We start from the raw sequence: 12,679 nt of genomic DNA, 5'->3' as shown, positions 1-12,679 counted from the left end.
AAAAAGTGGGGGGGCTACTACAACAAAAAAAACAGTTTCCTACACTATGGACGAAATATATAATTTTAAAGCGCAATATCTTCAATGAGGAAGCCGATGTAGCGAAGGAGAGAGTCAAATGTTGTCTTTCGGCAGGGACAGTTTAGGAGGGAATGACCTACAAAGGTGAAATATTGGTTGAAGTACAAAGCAACAGTCCATGTGCACAAGCTACTGCTGCTGCTCCGCTGCCTACTGGTTTCACTGGCCTGCACATCCTCCAGCCTGACCCTGGAATTGGAAAGGTATGCCTACAAGTCATGATTTCACTGATAAATTCCTCCTGTTCCGATAAAAATCAAGTGTCACTTGACTGTGATGTCAACTCGCATGTTGTGTTTTAGTTTCAACAGGATACAGCTTGCTCGTGGTGCTGTAAATGTAGGGCACAGGCGAACAACTCTGCAAGCACAAAATATCATTACACTATTATGCTTTGGAAAAAATCACGAGTGCTGCGCTGAGCTGTTTACCCAACAGGCATGACGTTTGCGTAACACCAACACCACACTACTCGCAACTGAATCCTTAAACTAATCAGGGGATCTCGGAGTCTGTCCGCCGCCTACTTTTTCAGAACATTAAATTCTAATCCAAGGTATTTTTAAATACAGTTATTTCTATTGGGGTCCACTTAAGATCTTTGGGCCAGATGTATCGAACAATTTTGCATTCGCATACGGTGCAAATCGCAAAATTCGTCCGTTTGCGATTGAAAAAATGCCTTTCAAGATGTATGGAAGGCATTCGCTGTGCAATTTTAAGGAATCGCAAAAACAGAAATTCCTTAAAATTGCAACCCCACTTAGAGAATCACAAACTGCGATTCTCTAAATTGGAAATCGCGAATAGGGAATTCCTATTTGCGATTTCCAAAGCACAGGTATCAAGCATTTCCTAAATGCGAATTGGGCATTTAGGAAATGCAATTACCACCAGATCCAATTTGGTCGTAAGCATGTGCAATTTTTTAAAATGCATTTTTTAAAATGACATGTACGGGCATGTGTGAGCTTCAAATGTCCGCAAATATTTTTTGGGGGTGCATCAAAGGGGGCCTTAGGCCCCCAGCACCCTGGGGTTTGCATTACATTCCTTAATTGCGATTCGGTAATAGCAATTGTGAATTTTAAGAAATCACTATTGTATTGTTTTGATGCCCGTTGGCATCATGTTGTGCTGTATTCATAATTGTTCTATGCAAAAATGTAATAAAATTTTCTTTATAAAAAAAAAAAGAAATCACTATTACCGACTCGCAGTTTTCATACATCCCATTTTGCATTTCTTAAATAGTGATTTCTTCAAATTCGCTATTTAAGAAATGCAAACCGGGAGTTTGATACATCTGGCCCTTTGTTTCTTATAGGATATATGCCCCTACACTTCTTCCGACTCTGCACATTTCCAGAAGTGTAAGGAAGCAGGTGCATTTAATTCAATAGTGCACACCTATGCTGAACACTACAATCAGAGGTAATTAAAAGGACGTTTTGTGGCTGCGAAAATCTTTAAACTCGTGATCTTTGGGGGAACAGCAGGAAACTCTCGACAGTCCCGACTAGGAAGCGAGTACACGCCTGCTTAAACCAAAACACATTATTTTATGATGAGACAGCAAAGCAGGTGTTGGTCTTATAAAAAAAAAAATCAATATAGACTAATAACTGTATATTAGCAAGAAAGGGCTTACTTTATTACCCTGTTGTATCTAATTTTAATCCACATTCCAGGCCCTAGTTGTAAGTAGGTTTACACAGGCCATAGTTGAAGCCAAAACACTTTTAAGAGTTCCAGGTTTAAAATAAGTCTAATAGCAAGGATTGTTAATAGTGCACCTACTGGTTTTAAGTGTTCAGCTGATAGGGGGCTGCCTCACAGGGACAAGACCTGTCCATGATGATATAATTTGATGAGATCCCTTTAGTGCCCGAGTTGCGAAACATGACTAACCTATGGGGAGGCCAATACAACAGATGAAATCATGACTCGAAATCAACAAGTTTGAGAAGGGAAATAGCAGGAAAGCCTTCTCAAGCTTTACAGCAAGGTCACAAAACAATAAGGCCAACACATCCGTCCATCCTCCAAAGGTAGGAAAAATCAGTACCATTAAAATTATAATGCCAGCTCCTGTTATTCATAGTGCTTAGAAAAGGTACAGCAGTGTATGACGCTCTCTTTACTTGCAATGTTATCAATAGCCTTCTTCCTTCGGTCCTCCATTTCAGAGAGGAGCTGAGCCCCTACAAAGAACATCTTTGTCACCGAGCCTCCTGGATCTTCTTCTCTGCCCTGTCTTGTACATAGCTCCTTTGCTTGCTAACTAGGTTACCTTATGCCATGGCATCAGAGATGTCATTTCCGGTCTTGGCCTTGTAACAATAGAATGACTGTCATCGACGTTATCAGGACAATTGGTTCAAACCAAAACTACAACACCCAGAGTGCATTAGGCTGTTCTGGTGTATTACTCAGTCTTTCTGTGCACTCTAAGTCTTAACATGCTCGTACTTATTTAAAAAAAAGAAAACAACAAATACCAAAATGCAAATTATAGCTGGCTAAAAGTAGAACTGGCCGAGATTCCCACACGACACAAGCCACTGTTATGGCATTATGTTTCACCATAAATATTTAAGAAACGCACTGCCTTTCTTATCTGCCAAGTGCCCACGTCATTTGTGACACCATCAACATTTTACCTAGCAGCACATAGCTTGATACATTTTTGAGCAAATGTAAGAGAAAACTTCACGTTACGATATATAGTACTCTTAGGTAACATGCTCAGAAAAGTTGAAGATTTGACACGTTATTCGAGATCACTTTTTAGAATTATGTCTTATCTGTAATATTTAAGAAATGCTAGGCTCTGCATAGCTGTCAAGAGGTCTCATGTCATGTCTGACATCTTCAGCCAGCCCAGATATTTCAGCCAAGGCAGCTTGCCTCCTCTAAACCCATAACTACAAGTACCAAGATGCAACGTGGTATGGTATAACAAAGTAAGACGAGCACAGAGTGCCAAATATGACAGATTCCAGCTAGACAACTAGGTTATTTCACAGAACAGTCCAATTTTGTTTCACACTTAATATGCAACACTTGTTTCAAAATAATTTGTTGGTCTCGACTATAGTTCTTTAAACTCGAATCACTGTCTGTCTTAGACATTTCCGCTAAACATTTATACGTGTCAGGTGCTAGATATTCAAACTTTCTGCAAGCGCTCATGAGAAGTGCTTTCCCTCCCTTCCCCCAGATGGGGCCTAGTCATTTCTATGCCTCCCCGGTCTTTCCCAGCCGGCCGGCCCCGCTATGCCTCACCTGAAGAGCGGGTTATGAAGGAGACTTCTGAGGTCAGCGGTGAAGGAGGCGGCGCCCCCACGGAGGAGGGCAGAGCCGGGCCGGGGGGCAGGGACCTGGGCCATGCCCGGGGCTAGATCATCGGGGAACCCCCTCGGACTCCGCTTTCAGGGCTGCACAGAGATGCGTGCGGTTTATAGATTAACTCCCTGAACTTTCTTTTGCAGACATTGAGCAGTGAAAGCAGAGGCGGGGGCAGCCCAGCTGGTCACTATGGGAACCTGATGCACAGCAGCCGGGCCTCTGCTTCTTGGCTGGGACCCTCTCCTTGGCTGCCTGCAGCTGGGCCTGTCCTGACTGTGCTTCTGCTGAGATGGGACCATCTCCCTAGCTGTCTGCAACTGGGCCTGTCCTGGCTGTGCTTCTGCTGGGCTGGGACCCTCTCCTTGGCTGCCTGCAGCTCGGCCTGTCCTGACTGTGCTTCTGCTGAGATGGGACCCTCTCCTTGGCTGCCTGCAGCTCGGCCTGTCCTGACTGTGCTTCTGCTGAGATGGGACCCTCTCCCTAGCTGCCTGCAACTGGGCCTGTCCTGGCTGTGCTTCTGCTGGGCTGGGACCCTCTCCTTGGCTGCCTGCAGCTGGGCCTGTCCTGACTGTGCTTCTGCTGAGATGGGACCATCTCCCTAGCTGCCTGCAACTGGGCCTGTCCTGGCTGTGCTTCTGCTGCGCTGTGCCCCTCTCACCTCCCTGGCTGCCTGCAGCTGGGCCTGTCCTGGCTGTGCTTCTGCTGGGCTGTGCCCCTCTCACCTCCCTGGCTGCCTGCAGCTGGGCCTGTCCTGGCTGTTTTTCTGCCGAGATGGGAGTCCAGTGCTTGAAATGGAAAAATTGAAGTGCAGGTTTTTTCTGAGAAGTGCCGGTACTCTCCAATTAAAAGTATTACGTTTTTCTTATAAAGTGCAGGTACTCTCCCTTTTAAAATAAAAAACTGCCGGTACTCCGTACCGGACAGTACCGGCCCATTTAAAGCACTGGATGGGACCCTCAGCTTGGCTGCCTGCAACTGGGCTTGTCCTGGCTGTGCTTCTGCTGGGCTGAGACCCTTTCCCCGGCTGCCTGCAACTGGGCCTGTCCTGGCTGTGCTTCTGCTGGGCTCTGCCCCTCTCACCTCCCTTGCTGCCTGCAACTGGGCCTGTCCTGGCTGTGTTTTTGCTGGTCTAGGACCCTCTCCCCAGCTGCCTGCAACTGGGCCTGTCCTGGCTGTGCTTCTGCTGGGCTGGGGCCCTCTCCTTGGCTGCCTGCAGTTGGGCCTGTCCTGGCTTTGCTTCGTGGGTGAGACCCTCATGCCTCACTGGCTCCACGCCTGCCACTGGACGACTACTACTTGGCTGCGACTCTCTCTCTCTCTCGCTCTGCCTGCAGCTGTGCCTGGCTTGCCTCTGCTCTTCATGCTGTGTTTTTTAATCGAGGCCGCCTCTCTGGCTCGGCTGTGCTCCTGACTGGCACCACTATTTGGTCCGAATTGTCAAAACCGAAATGAGGTCTGGTGAGGCTCTATTTTACTTTCTGCCTTGTCTCCTAATCTCTGTCCCCACTGCCTCTCTCACCCTTTTCCCCACTACTCCTTTCTGTTTGTCAGTGCACCTGCCTACCTTCTCCTTGCTGTCTCTCCTGCTCTCTTGCATTTTCTATTTCCTCTAGAACCTCTTTTCTGTACTTCCCAATATTTTTTTATTCTCTCTATAGCCCTCTTCTTAATTGAGCATGTATGACAACTGAAACTTTCCCTTGGCTGTGCATTACCATGAGAAGCAGCTTCCTCAGTGTTTTCTCTGTTCCCCAGTCCCAGAAGCCTACCATCCTGGGGTCCTTCGTAGTCCTCATATTTATACAAATGGCCATCATATCCCAGCAGCTTATTGTCCATTCTTGTTGGACAGGACGTCAGGGTGAATGGATTTGGTGGATTCTAACTGCTTTAGGGCAGAGGATGATCTGTTGACATCCACCGCACTACATTTACAGTGCAGTGGACTTCAATGGGTCGTCCAAGATACTGGCAAAGAAAAGTTTTTTGTTGTTGTTTTTTTAATGTATTTTCCAAAATTAAAGGCAGCACTTGAAGAAAATGGTTTCCTCAAGCCTAGAGTCTAATTTTTTCTGTAATTGTCAGCATGCTGTGTGTGCTGACGTCACAGCAAAACAAAGTGAAATCAGACTAGGGAAATGGAATATGCAGGAATAATACAAATGCCTTACCATACAGGATTCCTACACTTATCCCGATAAAACCAGTAACAAACTTGTGTGGCTGGACTCTCATCTGTGAGAGGAAAGGCCCCAAAATACAACAATGAAACATCAAGATTTTGTTTTGCAGTTTGACCCATTCTGGCAATATGGGCAGCTGAGCTATTTAGGCCAGGGCTAAGTCAGCATCCATGGAACCCTTCCAGTCCCAGACATTTCTCAAAGTAAGACATCTAGGGTAGTCTGGGGTGGAGTGTCTTGCATGGATTCCAGTAATTTATCTTATCAAGTATGCTCTGCAAACACCAATGGCTAAATCACAGATTGTCCTCATGTTTCTGTGAAGGTACACTCCAGAATCTGTGAGGACCCATAAAATTCATACCGCTCAGTGTTCCCACTCGTCTACCAATAAAAACAGTACCCCATATGTTCACCAGGTATTATGCATTCAGTATATTAAATACCTAGGACACCATAACAGCAATTTATTTGCTATGACCATAAATTAGATAAAGCTAAAGCAGAAATTCAAAGAGTTCATATATTTAAAAAAGCAGATTTGTACTACACAGATCTTGGATTCCAATATATAAAAATCAGAAAATGTTAGTCATGTTATGCGGATATATGTAAAGGGGTCAATTATGATACAAAGGATATCAGCCTCAGATGGGTACTCTGAGTAGGGTTTCCACAATATTTGGCTCAAGGAGATGAATCATCAGCGTGTTGACCCTGGCAAGGTTATCTAGATATTAAACCATTTTAAACCTAAATAGTCCATTATAGCAGCTGTTTGTGACTTGACAGGCTATACTGGGTCACTTCAGGTTCACACTAACGCTACTTAGAATATTTACAGCCCTCTGCAGCGGGCACATTAACCTAACAAAGTATCTGGCTCTTACAAGCAAAATGAAGATCTATAGAGTAGATACATTATCTCACCAGGCTGTATTTCACAACAGACTAGTGTAAGCTAGAGCAATGCCAGTCGAATGTAAGTCGCACCTGACTTTGTGATGTCTGTGCCCCAGCCCAATAGGAAAAAGAAAAGGTAATAAGTTACTTGCTTAAGAATAACATGAATGAATGTCCTGGATCATTGTGCAATATTTTTATGCAGCAAATTGTTGTTTGACACGCCCTATATGAAAGGTGAGTAGGGAGTTCAGCTAATGCCCATTGAGTTCCCGGCCTTTCAGCTGTAACTGTGGACTAGTATTGCTACCACCTTTCACATCAGCTCCTCAGACACAAAACAATGGCGTCCCTGGAGGGGTCTATCATATCCCCTCTATTATTCAACATCTACCAAACGCCCTTATCAAGCCTAATGAAACCTTTCGACCTCCCCTGCTACAACTATGCAGATGACTCCAAATCATCTTAAAGATGAATGGCCTGGAAGTTGTCTACAATTTTGCGAATAACCATCTACGGCTCAATATGCAAAAACAGAGATTCAGACATGCGGACAATGGCAAAAATACAAGCCTACCACCACATGGCCTAAGAAACACGAGGCACCTATAACAATATCAACAGATGTCAGATGCCTGGGGGTAACCATGGATTTAGACCACATACTCAATACCACATATTAACAACGTGCCTTCGATACAATGAAAACACTGTGTTGCATCTTACCATACCTTGGATGCCACCAGAAACTACAAGCCATCCTCCAGTTCATAATCTCCGAGCTGGGTGCTCCCACATTCATCATACTCATCCAAAATGCTGCTGCAAGATTTCTTTACTGCTGTCACCCAAGAGAACAAATGTATGTATGTGAAACTTTATGTCTATAAATAAATCAATTACAATAAATAAGACCGAAAGAAAGTGATAATGCCTGATAAAATCATGATTAAAACTGGCTAACTCTGTTCATACTAAGGCGATACATTTTAGGATTTTGACCCAGGATTTATTTATTAGATTGTATATTAGATCTAGGAATTTAATTAGCTCAGGTTAAAAAAAAAGTACGTTTGTAGGGCAAAGCAGATCCTTATTGCCTTTTAGTCGTCCAAACATTTGCAGCGCTAGAAGAGTAACACAGGTGTAGTAATTTCAGGTATCGACAAATTATATGCTACATCTGCTTGCAGCGCTGTTGGATTTCCATGGACTTTCGAACTGTAATAGACCTAAATCTTAAATATTTCTTTTTTGTTTGAGGTTTTAAAGTGGAGGTCAAATATTTTTTAGGTCCACACAAGTGAGTATCGAATAATTACTCAGCGTGTTTATAGTTTAACAGAGCATGTTAATCATTGATCCGATTGTGATCCCCATGAGTATTCTAATTTTTCCGACCCAATGAGCTCAACAAGATTATCAAATCCAAAGCTGGAAGACTGTATTCATTAATAAAGTTAGTAATTTTGCTTACATTAAGTCCAGACTGACAATTTATTGTTCATTCAATTCAGCAAAAATTGAACCTTTTAAAGACTCTGTTGGGGTGATTCATACAGGCCAAGAAATAATTAAAGCTGCACAAATGTAGCTCGTTAGATGCGAGGTTTGGTTAAACTCCAATCCTATTTTGCAATGTGGGGTTGCTGACCGTAATTTTAACAAAGTTCTTATAAAATGAATGTAGATTTGTTTAGGGCACTTATAGTGTTACAATTCAAAGCTGGCAAAGTATATTAAAGAACAGAGATTAATTTGGCATTAAGAGCTATGATTGAACGGACTATTACTCGTCCACTGTAGGCTTGAGCAAATCTGTTAATTTAGTTACAATGACAGAGCTTTCTTTTTTTCTACAAACATTCTCCTTGCTGGTTTACATATTGTTAATAGTAATTCCCAAATAATTATAAGATTTTACTAAGTCATAGGCTTATCTTCCAAGTTCCATCAGGCCTTTGCCCCATTTTTAGCAAAGGTTATGATTTTTGTCTTTGTCGTATTGACCACAAACCCATTATCATGATTAAATATCAGTCTTTTGGAAAGTTTATATTGCACGTTGGTAGGAGTAAGGGGCAGGACAACGAGATAATCTGCGTAGGCTAAATATGTAATGGGCCAATTGTTAAGTTTGGGTGCCAAGCCTTCTGAAGAGTCAAGATAGTCAGATAGACACATAAAGTGAAAACAACATGGGTGCTAGATCGCAACCTTGTTTACCACCACAGTGGGTAAACATCCTAGATGAAAGATTGTTGCCCGTAGAAAGCTTTACCTGCAGCAATGTGTCACAATACAATGCCATTACTAGATGTAACAGTGAGTGATCAATACCCCAATTAGAGAGCTTGGCCCAGAGACAGCCACGGTCAGTCAAAAGGCAGTGTGTAGTCAATGTAGCGAACATAAAACAACCTTTTTAATATTAAAAGTTTTGTTAATTAATAATTTAATGGCTATGATGTCATGAGCAGTAGAACAGGCTTTCCTAAAAACCCATATGGATAGCAACATGACTGCTGTCTTACAATCAGCCCACCGGCTACCTATGGTTAGAATGGCATTGTTCTGGGCACTTTGCATTGTCCACAGAGCCATCTAAGGAAAAGGACCGCTATACATACAAGTTGAATTCAAGCAATACAATTAAAACAGGACACTGAGCTCCAGGCTATTTATCATCATACCACCTTAACATAACGCATTCATTCGTAGGAGGCACTCCTTTCTCAGGACAAGCTGCCACGTTCTGGAATTCATTAACAACGAGCATTCAGAGCATCCAGGAGCATATATCCTTCAGAAGACAGTTGAAAACATGGCTGTTTCCAAGACTACTACATACCCCACATCCAGGCAACAAAACCTGGAAAGACAGTCACATCCTCAAGATCATTTTTGGGCTTACAATCCACAGATTAGAAACAACCCAACCAGCAAACTACTTTTGATAGGCAAGTAAGTTAAGGAGGGCTGACCTATGGTTTGTCAGGGTGTTATATAGTTATGTAATTTCACATATAACATTTTTGGCCCACACTTATATTAACACCATAATACTTAGCAGTCGACAGCCAACTGTAACTTGCAAGTCTTACATTCACATAGGATATATCTGCTACAAGGGTTGTCCATCACCAGTAGTGTGTGGTCAATAAACCAGCCATCACCAAGTGAACAGGCATGCAATAAGTGAAGAGATTTGTTACACACTGCTGGCCAATCGTAGAACTTTAATCTAGTTCTCCACTGTAGGTCCCAAATATTTTTACACTGCGGCCACTTCTTTACATCTCACAGTTACAACAATGTATGCAATGTAAGCAACAAAACCATCTCAGCAGATCTCTGCCTCAAACCATGCCAGTTCAGGCCTACTACTAGGCACAATATTTCTGATTTGACAACCCAGTGCAGTAACCAACTAAGCAGACTATAATCGTAGGAAATACCATAAAGGGATCTGCAGAGCTGTTCAAAGCTTACTGAAAAACCATAAGCTGTGTGTCTGTGTCTCTCGCACCCCATCATCCACCACGCTGCAACGTGCTGTGTCCCAAAACACAATAATTGCACCTTGCTAGACATCCTGCACAAAATGGAAACACTTCCCATATAGGATCACAAAACAAAGGCAACACACTTGTTGGTGATAGTGCACTTTACAAATACACATAACCGCATAACCCTTCCAACCACACGCCCTCTGTGGCGTAGATTGCTGCCCATGAAGGTATGAGCTTCAATTCCCCAGACAGGGGTAGCAAGCACCATACAAATGCTGCAATACAATATATATCATTTGTGCATGACTAAGATTTGTTTTAATTCCATTAAAATGTTTGTTTCCATCATACTTCAGAATTTGAAAATAAAATGTTCTTCATAACTGCTGATATATTTTAAAATATTAATACACTTCTTTTATGAGTATTTATTTTTTGTGTATTAGAAACAAATTGACATCCTACAGTTTCACTTTTCCCACTCTCCATACCCCAGCAAGATTGTTACATGGTTAGTTTTACAAAACCCTCTCGCTTTGCAGTCAGAGAAGCGAATGTAAATACAAATCTCTAGGTTATAAGAATGAGCAGTAATTTGTTGGAAGACAGCCTGATGTTTAACCTTCGTCTTTGAACTCACAGCAGATGTGGAAAGATTTGGGGGGCGGGGTGACAAAAATTAATATGGGCTGGTCACGCCCTCTAATGCCCCCTCTCCAATGGCTACAGCTCTGGCTCCTCCCAGAGAAGCCCTTAAAATGCAAGGCCTTCCCCGGGGTGCAATACATGTCAAAGCGTTTACCAGTGTCTGCAAATATTTTGAGCATTCCACCCATCACAATTTGTTCTTCTCTGCACTCTGTCACCCGTGAGTCGACCTACACCTGCCTAGCCCAGCCACAAGGTGATTTTGTACCACCACACCAGACTAAACCTACAATGGGCTTTTCCAGACCAGACTCTGTTAACATCAGGAGAATTCGTATCCAGACAAAAATTGCTCTAGGTTGTTACAGAGAAGAAACAACCAGACTTGTTCTACACCAGACTTTTGTTATTCCTAGACTAAACCTAAATCAAACTATTCCAGACCAGGGTAATTCATGTTGAGACAAAAGCTACCAGGTTAACATAGACAACAGCCATCCCAGACCCATGCTCATGAACACTAGACTTTTCTAATCCAGGCTCAGTTTACATCAGGCTATCCCAGCCTCAAATTACAGCTGACTACCGTAGACACAAAATATCCCATTCTCCGACTAAACATACACCAAGTCATTACACCAGGATAATTCATACTGAAACAAAACCTACATCATCTTACCATAAACCATACTCATGCCTGACCCACACACATGGACACCAGACTGTTCTATTCCAGGCTCGGTTTACAACAGGTTATCCCAGGCTCAACCTACTGGGTCTCTAGTCACAAAATCTGTCTAACTCAGGCTCAGACTAAAACCACATGATACACACAAGAGGTGATGGGAGGATGCTTCTGATAAGTCTAACCACTAGCTATAGCTCAGGGTAGCACTCCAACCCATTGTTCTTTTGTTCACCATGCCACCTCAGTTTGGACCCAGATATATGCTAATCAGTCTTGACCCTGCTCCAGTAGGGACAGTCCAGCCCGAACTGACGAACCAGGTCCTCCCTGAACCGGAACACAAGCAACCAGGGGCGGCCCCTCCACAAGGGCGGAGGAGCGTCACCCCCCACCCCCACCCCCGCCCCATGCCAGCAGCAGTAGCTGCAAAACTTTTATAGAAACAACATAATAAACTCAGTTTATTATGCTGTTTCTGTAAAAGTACACGGTTGCTGGGCTGGAGAGAGCCTGCTTGGGAGCCCCCTGGCTGAGCGCTCCCAGCCAAATCAGGTCAGGCTGGGAGCCTGTGTCTGCCTGCAGCCTGCGACGGAGGAGAAGAGTGGTGCGGTGCGGGGAAAAAGGTACGTTAATTTTTTTTTCTGCCCCCACTCCCTCCCAGCCACGCAGCGCGCTCCCATGCCCGTTTTCTCTCCTGCGAGCCATAACTGCAAGCAACCCAGGATTGGTTTCACCCCAGCTCTGGGTTGATTGTGTACCGGTTCAGGGAGGACCTGGCTTGGCAGTTCGGGCTGGACTGTTTCCATGAGGAGCAGGGTCAAGACTGTTTTGTATATGGTGGTCCAAACTGAGGTGGCATGGTGAGCAAAAGAGCAATGGGTTTGAGTGCTATCCTGAGCTATTGCCAGTGGTTAGACTTATTGCAAGCAACGTCCCATCACCTTTTGTGTGTTTCAGACTAAACCTGCACCAGTCAGACTAAACCTACGACAAACCACTGTTGACCAGACATGCCTCAAGTAGGCCCTTCAAATCCAGACTAAACCTACATGAAGCTGTTGCAGATGGCATCTACTCTAAAACGAAAACGCAATGCACAAGCACTCCATTGAAGCCTAGATTACCATCTGAGTTCCACTGCTTCAGAAGCCTAGATTACTGTCTGAGTTCCATTGCTTCAGAGAGGCCTAGATTACCATCTGAGTTCCACTGCTTCAGAGAGGCCTAGATTGCCATTTGAGCCTAGATTACCACCTGACTTCCACTGCTTCAGAGAGGCCTAGATTGCCATCTGAGCCTAGATTACCACC

General features: G+C 43.7%; 1 protein-coding gene across 1 annotated transcript in view; it reads right to left on the bottom strand.

The window, feature by feature from the left end:
* Nucleotides 1-3,572, bottom strand: part of BTBD19 (BTB domain containing 19) — an 800,233-nt gene extending 796,661 nt beyond the window's left edge. Inside the window, exon 1 of the mRNA XM_069232814.1 lies at nucleotides 3,370-3,572. Within this exon, the coding sequence (XP_069088915.1) occupies nucleotides 3,370-3,473 (104 nt within the window). The 5' untranslated portion in view covers nucleotides 3,474-3,572. The remainder of the gene's footprint in view (nucleotides 1-3,369) is intronic.
* Between the last annotated feature and the right edge of the window lie 9,107 nt (nucleotides 3,573-12,679).

The sequence above is a fragment of the Pleurodeles waltl genome, chromosome 4_2 (genome assembly GCF_031143425.1).
Source record: "Pleurodeles waltl isolate 20211129_DDA chromosome 4_2, aPleWal1.hap1.20221129, whole genome shotgun sequence".
Taxonomy (NCBI): Eukaryota; Metazoa; Chordata; class Amphibia; order Caudata; family Salamandridae; genus Pleurodeles; species Pleurodeles waltl.
Note: the sequence above shows the minus strand (reverse complement) of the source record. Positions and strands in the feature narration are given on the sequence as shown.